Here is a 20,250-nt window from a genome sequence, read left to right on the forward strand (position 1 = left end):
CATGTAAATGGTTCTATCCTCAGGAAGTCATTAAAACATCTTGAATATTAATAATAGGAATAGTATCTTTCATTTGATAAAGCTGTTTGTTGCTTTTTATTTTCTCTATTTAGGATGGAAAGATCTTAACAGCATCATGGCAAGCAGAGAAATCAGTACAAATTTGGGACTGTGCTTCAGGCCGTCTTGAGCAAACAATTGACCTGTTCAAACGTTCTATGATGGGTGAATTCCCTTACTGTGCCCAGTTCTGTGACAATAATGTGGTGTTGGCTGGGGGAAGTGGCACATGCAGTGTACAAGCTATTGATAAAGACAAAAATAAGGTAGGAATTATTTGTCTCAGCTTGAATTTGGTTAGGAAGAAGGTGCTGGCCACAGTATCAATCGCGCATGTTAACCTAAGTGTGTAGAGTATTATAACCATGTGAAGGTGATTTGTCAATACACTTGTGGCGTAACGGTAACCGTGTAAAAGCATTGACATCACTACCAAACACAAGGTGAAATGATCTGTAGACTGACTGATGAGCCGTATGCACAATTGTTGTGTGCAGTTTTGCTCTTTCTAATCTCTTTAAAAGAAATTTGGAACATATTTTAGAACCTAGAACACACTCTCCTGTCATGTCACAAGGTGTAGACACAATGAGTACATGTCAATGGTTTAGTGCAAGAAAGGCTTATCTGCTATAGCTGCCCTGTAGACAATTTGGTCATTTCTGCATTCTATATATTCAGCTATTGTAGCTATGCATATCTTGCACTGCATCCTCGATGTGTCTACATGTATACTATGATCAGCTCATCATAGGCGGAAATTATTCAGTTTTTGTTACTGCGCGAGTAAATAAAGTCCAAACTTACGCTTGCGTAAATTCACAAAAGCATGCATCATTCTTACAATACACAAAGTGTAGTTTGTGTAAGTGCTGTGCCCAGCTGTGTGAACGCAATTCTATATCAATCCACGATGTTATGAGTCCCGCCTATTATGAGCTGATCAGAGTATAGAGTGGTATCTTGCTTGTTAACACTAACAAGAATTAACTAATGACAATGTTGGTAGAGAATAGAAGATTCCATAAATAAAAAGGGCAGTGATTTGTAATGCACTACACACAGGCATAAATCCACAAGCATCAATAGACTTACCAATGTCACTCAAGACAAACCAAATCCCTATAAACATTTAGCGACAATCAGGGACTTGGAGCTAAGATGCACACACTCTATACATACCACAATTGAACCATCACAGCCATGATCTGCTCCCTAAATGTGGTAACCAAGGCAATAAGCAGTTAGTTCCTTGCCCAGGGGAATTCCAAGTTAGCTCAATTATTTCATGAGAACAAATAGAGACTGTTCTGGGGCTCAAAGTCACATCCCTACACACCAAGGTACGGTTTGATCTTTTTCTTAGCAAGTCCTGGGGAGGGAAGCATTCCTCTTTGGTGGTAAAGGTTGTAAACTCAGAATCTATACTTATTAAAACATGAAAAATGCGGAAATTTTCCAGGCGTTTAAAAAAGTATTGAAAAAATCACACTTTCAAACAACTCGACTTAAATAATTTAAAGGATCAGTATAAGACAATCCTGATTTACATTGTTTTTTGTCTGTTCGTGTGGTGCTAACCAAAGTAACATGAGACTTCAGTACTGGGTAGTGCAAGTGTACAGTTGCCTGATGAACACTACTGAATAAAATCATACTCAAATGATGTTAATTCTGTTTTGTAAAAATGTCAGGAATTAAGTCTGATCCTTGAATTTGTTTCAATTCAATGCAAATTTGATTTGATTTCATAGTAGTGTAGGTTGGAACCCTCCACATGGGTGTTGCCTGCAGATGAGAAGTAACACATTTCCTTTAAAAATTCAAACATTTCATAATTCTACATTGTCATGACCATAATTGTAATCAGCATGGAAAATGCATTAAAATGAGTACAAACAAGCCTAGAATTGGTTCAATGGTTCTTGAGATAGCTCTTGATATTTTGAGAAGAGAAAATATCTCAAAACTTGGGACTTTATGTTGAGCATTAAAGTACTACCCTTCTCAGCCACATCCCATTATGTGCTACAATGACCTCTTACAAGTGGCAAAGTTCAATAACCTCCATTCAACAATCCTAGTTAAAATTGACATCAAGTTGTGGAGTATGAGTTTTTGTACCAATACATTCAGAGGTCATTTTATAAGTGTGCAAGTACATGTATATTGGCAGATGAGATTGACTGAGATTATAGTGTGTACATCCACCATTCCACTAGAAAGCCCTGTGAACATCTTAATGCTTTGCATGCGAGCCATGTAGGCTTCGACATAAGAAGTCAAGTGTTGAGATATTTTTCCCAAGTATCAAGAGCTATCCCAAGACCTACATGTACTAAACCAATACTAGGCTTGATTGTACTAATTTTAATGCATTTTCCATGCTGATTCCAAATATGGTCATAAAAATGTACAATTCTGAAATGTTCAAATTGTTAAGGAAATTTTTGAAACTTGTTGTCGGCAGTCGACACCTGTGTGGAGCGAGTTAAATAATCCAAATGTATTTCATGATAGTGTGTTTTGTATTGATTCACTCTTTGTTCCCTTCTCAGTTGGTTGTTGATATGTCATTGGAGGATAAACCAGTACAGGCATTAGACAGCACCAATGGAGGGCGTTTGTTTGCACTTGGGGGCGCTTCTACAACGATCAAAATGGCTAGACTACAATAGTGCAGGTAAGTATCACTCAACCTCTTTGTCAGTGGTGGTGTGGTGACTTGTGATTGGAAATCAATATCTGTTGGGGCATCAGTTAGAGAATAATGTTATTAGCTGCTGTCGTGCATCTATTGTCTCGTATAACACAGGCGACATCATTGTTTTAAGTATGTTTATGCCAAAAATTATGATGTCGCCCATATTATATGAGATGGTCCACAGGCGTAAAAAAAATCAAATATGTCCCGATTTTATTCATTCATATTTTTCTGCTTGGAACAACATTTTAGTTTACTATATCTCAGGTGTTTTGTTACCTGATAACAAACTAGGTCAAGGTTAACATAATTCAATGGGCTTTGAATTTTTTGCCCTATGTATCGCGTATATTTACGGTCTTTTGCATAAATGTGAAGACATGCAATGCTCTATCGCATATACGCGAAGGCACGTTATGCTGGTGTGATTGATACAGGCACAAGCGGGTCTCATGAATATGTGAGAAGTTACAACATACAAAGCACTTTGACTGATAGTCTGTGTCTCTTTATAGTTTATGATTTCGTTTTTTTCCTGCCCAATGACAATTTGAAATTCTTAAGAAGCACAAGATCATTACAGTATATGACTACAGTGGAATCTCGTTAACACACAAAATTACTGGGGGTATGGAATTTAGTTTTAAGAACATTTTAGTTTGTATTTGTGCTCTGCATGCTAGCGATAGGCTTCAACATAAAAGTTTTGAGATCTAATTCAAGAGCTATCTATAAGAACCACTGAACCAATACTAGGCTTGTTTGTACTCATTTTAATGCACTTTTCATGTTGATTCCAAATATGGTCATGAAAATTTACAATTCTGAAATTTTGAAACTTTTCGTCTGCAGTCGGTACCCATGTGGAGAGAGTTAAGGGACTTTGTGCAAGTTATAGATGACTGCCCTCTGGCTACTAGTAGTCCATTGAAATAAACACATAATGTGTAGTAAGTGTAACACCCAGGTATATGTCATCAATGAACAGGAAATATCTACAAGGTGGCAGACATTGGCTGACAACTAATCATCAATAATGACAATATTTTCCAATACTGTTTAAGTGGTCATTTTCGCAGAACATTATTAGTTGCAATCTTTGCGCTTAATACAGCTACCACAGAAATAAAAACATGCGAATGCGTTTATTTTATGGATAGGTCTATTTGGAAACCTCAAAATCACAAATTTAAAAACAAGCAAAGTAGTTTAAAATTGGCAGTATGAAACATTACACAATAATGACAGTAGATTGATTTTGTAACATGTTCAAATTCAAATTTTTTTATTTGGAGAGTACATGGGCCAAGTGCTACAATCAACAATCATTTATGGTTGAAAAAAATTGGGGAAAAAAATCAGCAAAAAATTACAATTTTGTATCTAAAAGGGACCATGGCTGCCAGGTGCTGCGCTCCAGTCACTATGCTTCCCTCCCTAGGGCCAGCTCGCAACTGTCTCAGTGTATTATTTTCAGAATTTTTTTGGGGGGCAAGTCACTGGCATCTTTGTTTTTGATGTTGTATTTTGCAAGTTTTTTTCATTCTAATAAACAACCCCCTTTTTGAAAATGCAGTAGTGCCCATTTGGGCATTTAACAGAGTAAATATGGTACATAACAATCATACATGTAGCATTTTGTAGCATGCAAAACAACAAAACAGCATGATGACAAAATAATCCATAATACTATAGCTTTAAGGTGGCTGTCATCACATGATGTATCTCAAGCTCAGAATTTTTGTGCTAAATCATTCTGAACATAAATTACAGCAGACTTTTCATGCCTAAGAAACACCATAATGTTGTAAACAGTATAAAGTCAAATGTATAATTTGTATAGATATTTAACAACAACCAGTGCCAATACCATTTCCAAGAATATAGTAGTCTTTTAAAAACAAGAAGTGGTATCCAAAGTCAATAACCACATATTTATTTGCCAATTAACTTGTGATTTTGTAAGTTTTGCCAAGTTGAATGATTTCAGCATTTTATGTTGCAGCCAGTTTTCCTGTTTGGTGGGACATAAACCTCAAAGCATTGAAGTGCAATATCATGATAAGTACATGCTTTGAAGTCTGATATATTCTAAATTGAGACTGATAAACTGTATAAATGATCGTTTTTAGAGTTTGTGAGTACAAACTTGCATCATATGTGGCAAAATATTTTTTTTTAAGAAAAAAAATCAATCAACCGACTCTGATTATGGAACTTAAAGGGTAATACAGCTTTGTTTTGGCAATTTGGAGCTTGAGTGAAAGAGCACTAATTTTTGCTGTTTAGTGTATTTTGCCACAAAAAGTAACATTTTGAGATTTTGACATTAGTGTCGACCCTCGAATAACAGTAACAATAATAATAATAGTTACAAAATGAATGTGATGAATGTAAGAAAATGAATGTCAATGTCAAGGTAACATGAGTAAGCCATCTAGCATGCTCAATTAAACCTAGCATAGCATGAAGACTTGTTGAAGAGTGTTTATTGAATGTATGAATCACATGTTTCAATGTGCCATCTATCCTTGGGATAGGATGCCAGGCAGAGGGTATGGATATTGCCATAATCCAGGAATGAACTATTTTTTGTACAAATATATTTATGATGCAAAACTGCAAATTCACAAACAGGGAACAGTAATTGTCACATTTGAAGGTATCATCATTTTGCAGGGATGCAAAAATTGTGTAACTGGTCAAACTGTTTTTTATTAGTTATGCGTGTTTGATGTCCCCTACAAAACGAAAATACCTTCCAATTTGACTATTTGTACTGTTCCATGTTTTGCCAAATGAGCAAAAATTTACACAGGAGGTTTTTCCTGCCCAGCGATGTTATTATACAAATATTGAATGTTTATGAGTTCAATGGTAAGAATATTTTCATTCGGTGAAATATGGACTGTCCCATTCAACAAGGCTTTGCCGAGTTGAATGGAACAGTTCATATTTCACCGAATGAAAATATTTTATATAACTCATAAATAAGTTCCCTTGCTTCCACTTAATTTTATAAATCACCAGGAAAACAAAATAAATTAAATGATTAAATGCATATTTATTTTAGAAGCAACACCCGCACCTATAATTGGCGAGTCGAGGTGGAAATCTCTCACTGTACACTCCGCGTCCGTGCAATGGAAAAATTACTATTGCACGGACGGAGGGTGCAATAGTCCTTTTGCAGCTGGCGGCTAAAAATAGCAGAAATAATCAATAGTAGTTTGCCAATCAAATGACAAGAAACTGTGTATGAGTTGTTTAGCTTGTGTACAGCTTAGTAAAGGTTCTATCTTTAGCAAAGACAGTGATTATACATCAACAGGTGATTTATACTGCTCTGTGTGCTCGCCAAAGGCTTCAACATAAAGATTCGATATTTGGGATATTTTCTCAAAATATCTACTGAACCAATATTAGGCTTGTTTGTACTCATTTTAATGCATTTTTCATACTGATTCCCCGATTCCAAATATGGACATGGATTTGTAAAATTTTGAAATTTTGAATTTTTCAAGAAAACTTGGAACTTATTGTCTGAGATAACACTTGGGATAATAGACTACACACACATGAATTGTATTGTAACCCCATGGGCACTTTGTTATGAGTTTGGCAGAATACCAAATAGTGATTTGTCTATTTGTTATTCATATACACAAAAGAGTTGCTCAGACAGCGCACCACTATACTGTTAACTCACTAAACATGAAACTTTTTTTGACATTATTTGCAAATTGTTAGAAACGGTTGCCAGAAAACGTTTAAATGTTGGGATAAAGGGTTGAAATTTTGTTATAACATTCAAAAACCCTTACATAAAGGTAACAAAAAAACTAAGGTTTTATTTCTAATGGTGACTCGCATGTCAAATTGCTAGAATTGACATTAATCACACCTAAACAGAAACAGTGCAATTTGCAGGGAGTAGCTTAATCATGAAGATGTACATGATGTTGTAAATAGCATGGTATAAGGGGGGTGAGTGAATGATATATTTGGGAATCGAAAGGGAGTACCAAGAGATATTTACCAGACCATTTTGATTATTGGGCTAAGTATTACAGGTGAAATCCACCCCAAGACATGACCTTAATCTTCCCCACAGAATTTGAATTTCAGTGGGGTTATCTGAATTCGTGACTCCATTTGAAATCTATACCCCCTGTGTGGGATTTTAAGGTTGTGTCTTCCATAGGGGCTGTAACCGGTGTATGCATTTCAGTTGGAATATTTGATGCTGCTTGCTACTGACTTCCTTAAACAGAAGGTTAGTATTTGTAGTTTGTACTACTACTATTTGGCACAGTGACTGAGTTCATTACATAAGTATGAAACACCCAGCCGACCTAACGGTCATCCTGTGTCTACTGGCACTGTTCCCAATATCATTGGCCTATATTCAACCTGAGACTACCCTGGGATTCACAGCTCTGACTCATTCAAATAGGCAGTACAGGTGATGTGTTGCCATAATGCACCTAAATCGCCCATAATGGGCTAGTTTTGACAGGCAAAAGCTGTTGACAATGTGATGTGATCAAGTAGAATGAGTTTAAGTCAAAATTTCTAGTGTGCTATATTTCTTATGTAATTTTTTTTTTTGTTAAAAATAAATTCCAATAAAATGCTGGCTGATACCCTCTGAGAGAACTTGCTATTACTGGGGCTAGTACTTGTATGCAAGCCCTTTTTTTATAGCGGCTCATGCTTCACGCTCGCTATTCAAGAAGTATTTTTTTATAGCGGCTCATACTTCACGCTCGCTATTCAAGAAACATTGCAAACTGAGCCAGTTGTAATAAAAATTGGTTCACATTCAATGTTGGTAGATGTGCCTAAAAGACAAGGCAACACTGCATAGCAATCTTATCCACACATCAGATTAGGCACAAATTATCCTTGCCTGCCTGCCGTCTAACTTACTTTTTTCTGTTCTTTACTTATTTTATTTCTTTATATCATTTTCATTTTCCTTACTGTAAAGTTCGTATAAAAGTCATGAAATATAATGCAGTGTCATGCAAAGTCATAGTTATTGTGGCAGATAAAGAAATTGAAATATTTTTTGTTTTCAGTTGTATGTATGGATGTTGTTCATAAACTGCGCACAAAAAGTATCTGATCACTTAAAACAAAAGTAATATCTTAAAGACACTAAGCCTATAAATTTAACAAATGAAGTAGGCAATAGAAGGAGAATTTTGTGCTGCGTATTTTGATACCTCATTCAGCATGATCCAACATTTATTTTCTCAATTTTAATAAATAAGAGTGCATCACAAAATTTACATAATATTAGAATAATTAAAATACTAATCTGATCTCATTTGCCTGTATCTTGTTCAGATTTAGGTCCACTATAAATAATGCTACATATACAACCGGTTTAAAAAAATATGTGAATCAAAGCTTTGATTATATTAATGCTTACAGCATTTGTGAAATGCTTGGAACCAGAGAATTTAATGGATATTTCACAAAATGCAAAACCATTGTTTTGATCTTGTGCATAAACTTATTAAAGCCATAATGTGTGATTTGCTCCACAGCGACACCCTCAATTTTTCTTGAATTTCTACTTTTTGCATGATTGTAATACCCAATGGTGTACTAAAATACCACATGAAAAGACTACGTCTGAAATGCTCTAATTACAGTAAAATTAAGTTTTTATATTAAATCCGAAGATCTCTGGTTTTATTCATAGTTCACCTATCGAGTGGTGGCTAAATACATCGCGTGCATATGTTTTATTGCCATTGACTCAGTGACGTATACACTGTGTACATATCACTATTCGCCTTACGTCTTGATGTATAAACTGTGTGCATATCACTATTTGTCGTACGTCTTATTTGTTTGTCCCAGCTTTGTGAAGCTACGCCAATATTCATGATAATAATACAATCGGCAAGATAATACACGCATTATAGGTGCTGGAATGAAATAGCAATTTTCTTTGTTTTACAACATTTGCTTAGCTCGAAATTGAAAGGGGAAAATGGGATCAGTGAAAACTAACATTTAAATAGGAATCTATTCTTTATGCAAATCAATTTTGCTTTAAAAAAAGTAATAAACAATCCGTCACCTATTCAGTGCAGTGTCCTTACAGGGCACCTTTGAGTCATTCACCTGGAAAGAGAATCTCAAACTCATCTATCAGACACAGTTCTTTAACCCCAATATACTTACACATTCGTACAATGACCTTTAGATAATCAAGTACAAAAACTCATGCTCTGCAACTTGAGGTCAACATTCGAGCTAGTATGTTACATGAGGGTTATTGAACTCTGCCTTGGGATTGAGACTATTTAGTGAGTGAAATCAATTTCCTTTATTACTGTATGCACTGGATTACAAGCTTCCACATCAAATAGAAAACATATACTGACTGGAGAAGTTGAGAGTAAAGCGCTCCACAGACTCCGAGTATTAGACGTACAATATTGTATGCAACATATCTACGTTATTTAATCTATTGCCATTCTATTTCCAGTAATGTTTAAGTTCTAAAGAATGTTTGATGACGAAAAATCGATAATATGTTACATGTAATATCTAGTAGAAATATATTATCGATTTTACGTCATCAAACATTCGTTAGAACTTATAACATTACTGGAAATAGAATGGTAATAGATTAAACAACGTAGATATGTTGCATACAATATTTTACGTACAATAAAAAGTCTGAATACTGCTTTAGGTAGTCATAGCCTGCAATGCACTATTCCAGTTGAAATCCATATGCCCCCTATGGAAGACATGACCTTAATCTCCCACACAGGGAGTGTGAATTTCAAATGGGAGTACCTAAATGGGTGAGTCTATTTGAAATCTACACCCCGTGTGTGGGAGATTAAGGTCATGTCTTCCACAGAGAGTGTATGGATTTCAAGTGGAATAGTGCAATGTTTGGAAAGGAGACTTTGTCTATCTGTTAAGCACTGCTTCAAGTGTTTGCAAATTTTATTTTTTCATTTTAGCAATCTGTTATTGAATTCTGTGGTTGAAGTCATTAATAGTGGACCATATTGCCAGAGACAGATCATTAAATCTACAGCTTTTGTTGTTGTTCAAATATGTTTTTCTGACATCGGATCTTTTCAATGACCATACTCCATCTGTATAACCAGTTTTGTTAGTGACCCCCACCCCCATGTATTTCCGATGTTTAACTCTCCCCACGTGGGTGTCGACTGCAGATGACAAGTTTCAGGTTTTTTTTTAATTCAAAATATTTCAGAATTGTATTGTAAAATTCAATGACCATATTTGGAATCAGCATGAAACATGCATTAAAATGAGTACAAACAAGCCTTGTATTGGTTCAGTGGTTCTTAAGAAAACTTGTATAGCTCAAAAGCAGCTGAAGCTGGTCAAAGTGGTCATCTTCATCAAATTTCTGTATCTAAAAACGAGGACTTTTTATGTTGAAGCCAGCACGCAGAGCTAAACATCCTTGCTAAACACATGTATATAAATAGAAATGAAGCCTCTTCCAAAATAGACACTCTTTATTCTTTACTATGATTAGTAGCTATTAGTGGTTACACAATAGATGTGTATTTTTAGATCAAAAGTGATGTAGAGAAAATTAAATCAAATCTCATCTGCTGATGTGTGAAACAATCTAATCTTTTAAATCAGACCAAAGTCAGCAATAATGATATCAGGTCTGTATGCAGGAGCAGGGGGTGCAGCGCACTTCCCAAAATTTGCATACAAAGGTCCACATAAGGCCACATGTCTGCAAGCAGGGCCGTTCCTAGGGATTTTGCCGCCCTAGGCAAAGCCTCTCCCTGCCGCCCCACCAAAGCATATCAAAAAGTGTTAAGGGGTTACCCCCTTGAAAACTCATCAGTTTTCCGCCCTGTTTTCTGTTTCTCTTTTCGCCCCCTTTTTATTTTTTCTTCCCAGTTTTTCTTTTTATCCGGCCTCATTTTTTCTTCCCTTTTCTTTCTCCTTTCCCGTTTTTTTTTTCTTTTATCGCTCTTTTTTTGCGCCCCTCTGCGTTTGCCCTAGGCGACCGCCTTACCTTACAGCAGAAAAGCTACAGCAGGGGGTTAGTCCCATCCACTGGTAGCCATGTGTTTAACTTTCCCTACTCCATTCTTTCAATGCCGAACGCCTGGCAAGAAGGCAGTAGGTACCATTTTTAAAGCCTTTGGTATGGCCCGGCCTGGATTCGAACCTGCGACCTCCCGATCGTGAGGCGGACGCTCTAACCACTAGGCCACCACGCCGGTGTACTTTTCACAAAATTGCCCTCCCCCTGGAGAAAAAGGTCTACTGTTTTAAAATCTGCAACTCCAAAAAAATTAAATTGAGATATATGCAAAAATAAGGTGCAAAAAGCAATAAAGTAACAAAAGAATATAAAACAAAAAGGCCATAAAATTGCCAGGAATTTATGGATTTTATCATCAGTAAGCTTATATCAGGTAGTGATCAAAGTGAAATGGTATTAACTCAATTTTACCAACTTATCATATCACATTGAGCAGTATGGGTCTTATTTAGCACTTGATTTTTGGCTTTTCCAGTTAAATTCCATACATCCCCTATGGAAGACATGACTCCCACACAGGGGGCAGAGATTTCAAAATGGAGTCGCCCATTCAGGTAACCCCATTTGAAATTCCCACTCCCTGTGTGGAAGATTAAGGTCATGTCTTCCATAGGGGTGTTTGTATTTCAACTGGAATAGCCCAATGATTGAGGTCAGACAATGTATTTCAACCTCTGTTATCTAAATGCCAAATATGCTACCGTGACGTTGTACATACCAGAAATTCAAAAATATTTTGTAGTGTGAAATATTGGACACATGGGGAGCAAATACTTAATTTTCGGTGTTAATGTGATTGCACACAATTCCAAACCTTCCACAGATCTCTATCACATCTCCATTCACCCACCATATAAAGTATCTCCCAAAATAAAACAGTAGCAATAGAACACTATTTGTTTTATAATGAGAACATTGTCAACATTTATCTGTAGGCCTGTGTTAGTCTTGTCAAGTTAACATTAAAATGAGAGGTGTACCATAACTACACATACACAACCTAACTATCTTGTCCCAACTTAACCCTCTACACACAGGTGTTGTTGACAAGCTCTAAATTTTCTTAAGAATTCAAAAATCTTAGAATTATACATTTTTATGATTAAAATTGGAATCAGCATGAAAATGCATTAAAATGAATGCAAACAAGCCTAGTATTGGTTCAGTGGTTCTTGAGATAGGTCTTGATATTTTGGGAAAATATCCTAAAACTTTTTATGTTGAAACCTATGACCTGCACGCAGAGCATTATTAAGGGCAAGGACTATGTACACAGGTTGCATTCAAATGCCAATGATGGTTGCTCAGATAGACTCTGATCGTGTTTGCCCCCGAAGGCTTTGATATTAGGATAAGGATTGAGAGTGAGTTAGGGATAAGATTATGATTGGAATTAGCAAGATTAATCCAGATTACAGGATCTTCCATTCCCTGTAGAAAATGTAGAAAAAAAATCAGATTTTCAGGATTTGCCCCAGCAGTATTTCAGGATTTTCTGTCAATGCCTTCGTATATGCCTCCTTGAACTAAAATAGGGATGAGAATAACAAGATTTTAGTGTCTAGATTTAGGTTTTTGATCAAAATGCAGTATTTTCAAGTAAACACTATAACATAAAAAATCAAGGGTATCTTCCTTGTAGAGTGCTATTCATATATGGTTCTCAATGTATTACAGATTGAAGTAAATGCCATAGGCTTCAACATAAAAAGCCTGAGTTTTGAGAATTTTTCTCAAAATATCAAGACATATCTCAAGAACCAATGAAAGAATACAGGACTTGTTTGTATTCATTTTAATGCATTTTTCATGCTGATTCCAAATATGGTCATGAAAATGTACAATTCTGATAACTTGAAACTTGTCGTCTGCAGTTGACACCTGCATGGAGAGGGTTAAGAGACCAATTTGAACAGCACTCTGTATACTTGGGAGGTTAACCTCTCCCCGCTTGAAATGTAGCCAAATTTGCTATATATGTGCATCTTCCTTCTGACCTATTTCAGGCCAAACTTAACCTAATTTTGCACATTTGTTATCGGAAGGGAAAGATGATTAAGAGAAGATAAACAAAGAAGTCACTTTGTACCCCTGGGATTCGAACCTCAGATCCCTCGCATGCCACAAGAAGATCACCAGCCTCTAGCCACAGGGGTTACGCTGGCCCGGCCAGCGAATCCCTGAGTATATATGACTTAGGCAGATTGCGCCATCGCATCATGTGGAATGCATGCACGAGCAGTGGTTTTAATAGTGAGCTTTAGAGAGCTCTGGTTGGATTAGGGTTAAGGAGCCCTAAATCTAGGAAAAACATGTACTCTAACCTTAACCGTGCCCATGTTTTTTTGCTATCGGAAGGGAAAGAAGAAACAAAAAAGGAGAGAAGACGAACAAAGAAGTCACTTTGTACCCCCGGGATTTGAACCTCAGACCCCTCACATGCCACGCAGTAGATCACCAGCCTCTAGCCACGGGGGTGTGGAAGATTAACCCAAATTGTGCCCATGGTTGTTTTGCTATCGGAAGGGAAATAAGAAATAAAAAAGGAGAGAAGATGAACAATGAAGTCACTTTGTACCCCTGGGATTTGAACCTCAGGTCCCGAGAAAATCACCAGCCTCTAGCCATAGGGGTTACACTGGCCTGGCCAGTGATTCCCTGAGTGTATATGACTTGGGCTAATTGCGTCATCGCCAGTGTTCGAAATTTTGGTTGTCCGTTCGCCCGGGACAAGCAAAACATGCACCGGACAACCGAAAATAATGCTCTAGTTGTCCGTCGGACAACCAAAGATCTACAGCCAAATGTCACTTTTTCAGCATGTTAGTTTGCTTAAACTTGCTCAAACCTGACACAACTGATGAATTGTAAAATATTTAAGAGTAATTGTCCATAAATTGACTACACTCACTCCACTTTATTGGTCACATGTAGTTGTTCAGATTGTGGCAGCTTTCGGACAACCAAAGACTTTGGTGGACAACCAGAAATTACAACCTGGTTGTCCATGGGACAACTCGTTTTATTTTATTGATTCGGACACTGGTCATCGCATCACATGGAAGGCATGCACAATTGTGGTTGTAATAGTGAGCTTTAGTGAGCTTTGGTTGGGTTAGGGTTAAGGTAATGTCTTCCATGGCGTGTATGGATTTAAACTGTAATAGCCCATTTTGCCTGTATCACCACATCTCCAATGAGACAATCAGCAATTAACTTATTGTTGAAATTTTAACAGCTATATAGATAATTTACTTTGGACAGAAATATTTAGAATATCTTTGGAAAAATCTGTTTAAAACATATTATGATCTCACACCACCAAATCAGAGTCCCATAGATATACAGGGTGTCCCATAAAAAATTACCGGGCGAATGAATTTGGACGTAAGTCGAGAAATTGATATCAGAATCTAAAAATCTAAATATCAGCGTGTAGCCCATCTTATTCTGCATCATATACTCTAATTTTGCTGGAATCAGTTGACTGATCGCGAAGAAATGAGCAATTACATAACGCATGCGTCAATTCACTTCATTCCAAGTTTGAAAGAAAGATCATTCAACACAATGCACACTAGTGGTTAACTGTCAATGGGCTTCATATTTTGTTCTGTCAAATCCTCCTTTTTAAACAATCTATTTCTTGTAAAACATTTAATTAGGTTTTGTTCAAATCTAAAAACCTGCACGATATTGAAAATGAAAGCTTGCATGTAAAATGATGCTCAGTACTTGCAAATATATTTTTTCTTTAATCAGTACGACAGCAACTTCGTGACCTCTTTTGTTCGACAGAAAATTTATACGAGTTGGTGAACACGGTTTACGTAACACAATGTTGAAATTTTAGCCGGCAAACGCTTTTTATCAAAATAGCTCCAGAATAGAATTGCATCATTTATGTACCCTGACCACAGATAAGACATCAAACATTTGTGTAAAGCAACAAATAACGTGTAAAAGTTGAATTAAATGGAAAAAAAGAAGCTTGAACATGTCCAAAGTAGCTCGGAAAATGAGAAAAATTGCATGTCACGAACACAAAAATGTTCATATCATCAAGCAAGAAAAAGCGCCGGAATCAAAAATCGGTGTCATGTTATAGAATAACTTAAGTTAGCTTGCCTGAAAATTTCGTGAATTTTGGTTGGGGTATATTCAGTAGTCGATATTGAACATGTTGAAATGTTTATCTTTGTGTGTGACTACTGTCACGCCATATATTGTACGGCCGATGTTTTTCCTGCAAAGAAACTTTCATTGTCAATTGTCCATTGTTGGTTATTTAACTTTAAAATAATACTCCCAACGTTCAAACAATTTTAAAAGTCAGCATAAAGGTTTGTGTTACATTATTTGGACGGTGTTAATTCATTCCAGAAATAGAATACACGAGTGAGGCACTGAGTGGGAATAACATTGCTATTATTGTCACCAAATTAATCATATCTCTGGTATGGCTTAGTGGTAAATACATGTATTTGGAAGTTCGATCTTGGTTCGAGCCCCGCAAGCACCTCTCTTTGATTTTTGATTTGATTTGAACTCATATTTTTAAATCCTAGTTTTCATATTTTTATTAAAGCCATAATATACGATTTCGGGCAAATTGGAAGTTTTGTCATTTCAAAAATTATAACAATATTTATAATATTAGTAAATAACTGTCAGGAAGGTTTTCACGTTACATTTGAAGCAGAAGTAGCGAGATAAAAATGAAAGAAAACACTTAATATCTTGACCGCTTAACTGTGGTGTTCTATGGGGATTGGTCTAGACAACGAACTTGGCTGATTCCAATTATATTAGGTGTAATCCGAGGTGTAAGTTGAACATTGTGTAAAAATTACAAATATGCCAAAATATTAGGTTTGAAATTTGTGCATCTCATGATTTGATATGTATGCATCATGATGCAGTCATGTCTACAGTAGAATTCATCTCGACCTTTGCAGGACTTAAACCCCATTAAAAGCTATTAAACCAAGATAACACTCATTGAAGCAGCTCAACTGATTAAATCAGATCTTCTCTGGTTGTGCACAAGTGTCTGTTTTACATGTGCGACATCGCAATAAAGCTGGTATTATAGCTTCAGTTGGGTAACCGATTATAAAGGAAACGAAAGGAAACAATGGTATGTGTACCTTTGTTCACGAAATGAGACAATGACCTGCTTTTTGTTAACCAGCATTCTTCAAAATGAGCAACATAATGATTGTTGACTTAACACGGTTTGGAAATAATTTCTTCATATTTTTGGTGTTATCTGTCGTTTACATATCCTTCCTAAAACACAAAAGTGCGACCCTCTCCAAACATCTAAATTAGCTAAAAATTTAGGACATGTTACAAAACTATATTTTCTAGAACCTATTTAGAATAGTTTAAATGTAGCTTGTACCGGTTTTTTGTGGCATCCTTCAGAACGGAGCGGTCCGTTACCAATATAGCTCATTATATCCTTCATTAATATATTCTCGCTCATTAATTGGTTAAACGAGTATCATGTGACCAAAAATAGTTTTGCTATTTTGCAAAGCAATCAAAAAGCCGATCGATGAGGGCAACGGGTACTATTCAAAGTACTATCTCCCGGAAATAGTTTTACTATCTCCTCTGAGCGTGTATGACCGCATAGCAGCGTCGCAGTTCCTAGTGGTCAGTGCAACTCGCCACATACGCGGGATATCAGTACCGGTTCCGGGGTATTAATGTGTAGCAAGTCATGTTGTCCTGCGAAGCACGCAAGCAGCACCGAAGCAGCACAGAAGTGCAGCTAAAATACGGCGGTTTCATGGCATAAATCTGAGTTACATCAGGATCAGTATCTTAATTTTGATGGTAAAATAACAGAGAACATGGTTACTCGATCGTTTCACTGCGGTATTGTAGAGGTTTACAACTTTCACGGTAAGCTTTAGCCACCGTTTGCGTGCTTTGTGCATGCATGCATGTAGGCCTACGTGGCACGTGCATTCAATCAAAACAAAGCAAGGCCAGCCTAGCTTTGACTAGGCCTAGCCTACATTTATTTTAACCAATTAATAAACAAAATATATATTAATGAAGGATATAAAACAAATATTTACTGCTCTAAATTCGGGATCTGGTGGAATCTATTGGTCCCCTCGGTGAACTCGGTCGAGGGAAAATAGTAGGCTCACGGTCTCCAGTTCACCTCGGGGACAATAGATTCCACCAGATCCCTCATGAGCAGTAAATATTTGTATAATATTTTCTGTCAAATCTCCATTCAATTAACACGGGGAGTTGGCTAGCTATGAGCTAGCTATGCTTTGCCTTCACTCATATTTTACAAAAGTGCGACCATTTCTGAACATCTAACCTAGCTGTAATTTTAGGTCATGTTAGAGAAACATATTTGCTAGAAGTTTGGAGAATAAATTAAATATTGGCTGGTTATTTTTCACACAGTGATGTTAACTAGGCAAGTGTCCATTCTTCCAACATACATCATTTGTAGAGGTCACGCGTCAATGGTGAGAGCACTGTGTATTGTGTATAGGAAAACGGACAGTAACTGCAGTATGTAAAAGTTCATAAAATATGTTGCCGATATGGGAGGGGTCTAAAAATTTCTTAAGTTTGACATGCTTTATTTGATTATATCATATTGAAAGCTACTGAACTTAAATGCATTTTTTTAAAAAGATATGAACTCGAATGTAGGATTAGGCTTAAACATGAACAAGAAATAAATCATGAAAAAAGTGGGCCTTCAAGCCGACATTCATTAGGCCTATATTATCAAGACAAAAGGGAGAGGAAAAAAGAAAAGAAAAACGAACTGAAAAATTCCACATCATCGATAAGATAACATGGGAATCGAGCTCTCAACCTTCGGCACTGCACACCTTCGCTCTGTCCACTAAGCCATCGCAACTTGTTCGGGCAAAGGGTATTCTTTTGCTATCTTATTTCTCGTTCAACGTGTTCAAGGATCTCACTCAACAACAATCTTTTCAAAACTGCTTGTACTTCAGTTAAATGAGATGATACTACCTTCTTTGACGACTACAATATTTTGTTACACAATAGAGTATTTTGCATTTATAAAATATATAACAATAGACGCTTTTAATTGCTATATTCATCAATATAACATGTATAATAGACAGCGCCGGCTGGGATCCATTATGTGAAGCATCGTGACACTTGCAACGTGCGCTTCGACGCACGAGGACTCAAAGAACGCAACTTTTCAACCTACGACTAGGTTGTTCCACCGCTCATTTTCGCTGAAATTTTAATACAAGCTGTGGTTAATTAATGTTTATCACAACAGAAAAGCATTAGACCGGCGTTTCCTCAAAGCTGCAGATATAACCATTTTAGTGATCGTGACATGCATTTTCTCTCATTTTTAGGCTACTTCGCACCAAAAGCATTCATTTTTTCCACAATAATTCTACTTTTACACGTTATTCTTTGCCTTATACTCATGTTTCATATCTTATCTATGGGCTCAATATGGAAATGAAGGGAGAAACGACTCGTGTATTCCATTTTTTTGATGTTTTCTAAAAAAACCGTATTTGCCACCTGATTTTCAACATTGCGTTACGTAACAGCAGAGGTCACGCCGGTAAAAATTACCGGAAGTGAGCTAAGTTGCTGTCGTACTGTAATGTTGATATAAATGTTGCATAAATAATTATTGCATAAAGAGTTCCAGCTGGCTTTAAAAATTTCTCACACACGTTAATGTTTTTGGAATATTTCCAAGAAATTGTAATGCAAAGCTTAAATCTTTTAAAACTTCAACATTAATTTTGCATGGTATCAACAAATCACACATAAAGCTGTAAGCACTTGATAATTGTCATTCTTGGCTCAAAATGTTCTTTGGAAAGTTAAAATATAATGCACAACATGAATGACATAACACCGTCGGATTATAGAATAGATAATGTGAGTGCGTATGAAAAAAGCGCCTGTTGATCAAACTTGGAATGAACTGCATTGATGCACGCATTATGTAGTCGTTCATTTCTTCGTAACCAGTCAATCAAATCAAATAAAATTTTCTTATGTGATGCACAACAAGATAAGCTATACGCTACAGTTAAATATTTTTGATTCTGATGTCTATTTCTCGACTTACGTTCAATGTTATTCGCTTGGTAATTTTTTATGGGACACCCTGTATGTGCTAAATGTGCCTTAAGAAAACATCATTTTTTCTTCACAGGAGCAACTCAATTTGAAGCGACAGCTATGATGGTTGAAATCAGCCCTTGCCTGATCCCTCTGGCTGGGAAAGAATATAGGTTGACCGTCATTATTTTTTACGACTGGCCCTCAAAGTCTACGATGTCCGGGAATCGCCTAATTTACATGCAAAATCATGCCAGTGTTTCTGTTAAGAAAAGGCTACTTAAAATCATTAAAAATTATTCGAGCTCTCCCATCTGTGGCACACTTGCAGTATTTAACATTACTAATCATGACCAATCCAAAGTTTGCCAAAACTATGCAAATTTCTGCTTATTTTAATGCTTAATTTAGCTGTCCATGGGTTTTTCTGAGAATTGAAATTAAGGGTGCACAACCATATAATTCTATTTGGTGGTGTGAAATCTGAAAATGGTGTATTCCATTTGAAATCCATACTCCCCTGTGGAAGATTTAGCCACTGTGTTTCAAATTGAATAGACAATTGGGTAACTTCCATTTGTGGAAAATATGTGTAAAGCCATATAGAGTGGGAGTAGGGGTTTCAAAATAATTAACCTTAGCCAATTCCATTTGAAAAACATACTCCCACAGGGTATGGCCGATTTCAAATGGAATATCCCAAAAAATAACTCTTTTATTTTTTTTAAATGCAAACATTTCAGAACTGTACATTTTCATAACCATATTTGGAATCAGCAGGAAAATGCATGAAAATGAGTACAAACAAGCCTAGTATGGGTTCGGTGGTTCTTGAGATAGCTCTTGATATTTTGGAAAATATCATACAGAGCATTCCTGGGAGAGCATTAAGAATGTTACTGTTCATGCACCCAGCAGCCAATGCTGTAACAGGTTTGGCCATACACACATGATCCAGCCACAGTGCTATTTATAAGTACAACCTGATAGCTCACTCCGACACAAAAGCTAAAAATAGCTTATCATATTGTTACCTAAAAGAGAAAGTTGTTTGAACTTTCAAGAGGCTTGATGATCGAGATGTCATTTCTGCACAATTCTGGCGGAGTAAAATTATGAGCCAGGCATCCCTTGTGTTGTTTAGATGGAGTTGTTGTGTGAAGTTTTTGAGGAAAGCTTGCATGGACTTGTTTGGAGATAATAGTGTATATCTTCAGTTATGTAATACAGGGTACAGTGAGAAAGAACAAGAGAAAGCAAATGAGACAGGAGGGAG

The 20,250-nt window shown here is 36.5% G+C and overlaps 1 protein-coding gene across 1 annotated transcript in view; it reads left to right on the forward strand.

Moving 5' to 3' along the window:
* LOC140143615 (uncharacterized) overlaps positions 1-20,250 on the forward strand; it is a 45,178-nt gene that overhangs the window by 17,347 nt on the left and 7,581 nt on the right. Inside the window, exons 7-8 of the mRNA XM_072165429.1 lie at positions 114-326; positions 2,619-2,743. Of these exons, the coding sequence (XP_072021530.1) occupies positions 114-326; positions 2,619-2,738 (333 nt within the window). The 3' untranslated portion in view covers positions 2,739-2,743. The remainder of the gene's footprint in view (positions 1-113; positions 327-2,618; positions 2,744-20,250) is intronic.

The sequence above is a fragment of the Amphiura filiformis genome, unplaced genomic scaffold, assembly GCF_039555335.1.
Source record: "Amphiura filiformis unplaced genomic scaffold, Afil_fr2py scaffold_24, whole genome shotgun sequence".
NCBI lineage: Eukaryota > Metazoa > Echinodermata > Ophiuroidea > Amphilepidida > Amphiuridae > Amphiura > Amphiura filiformis.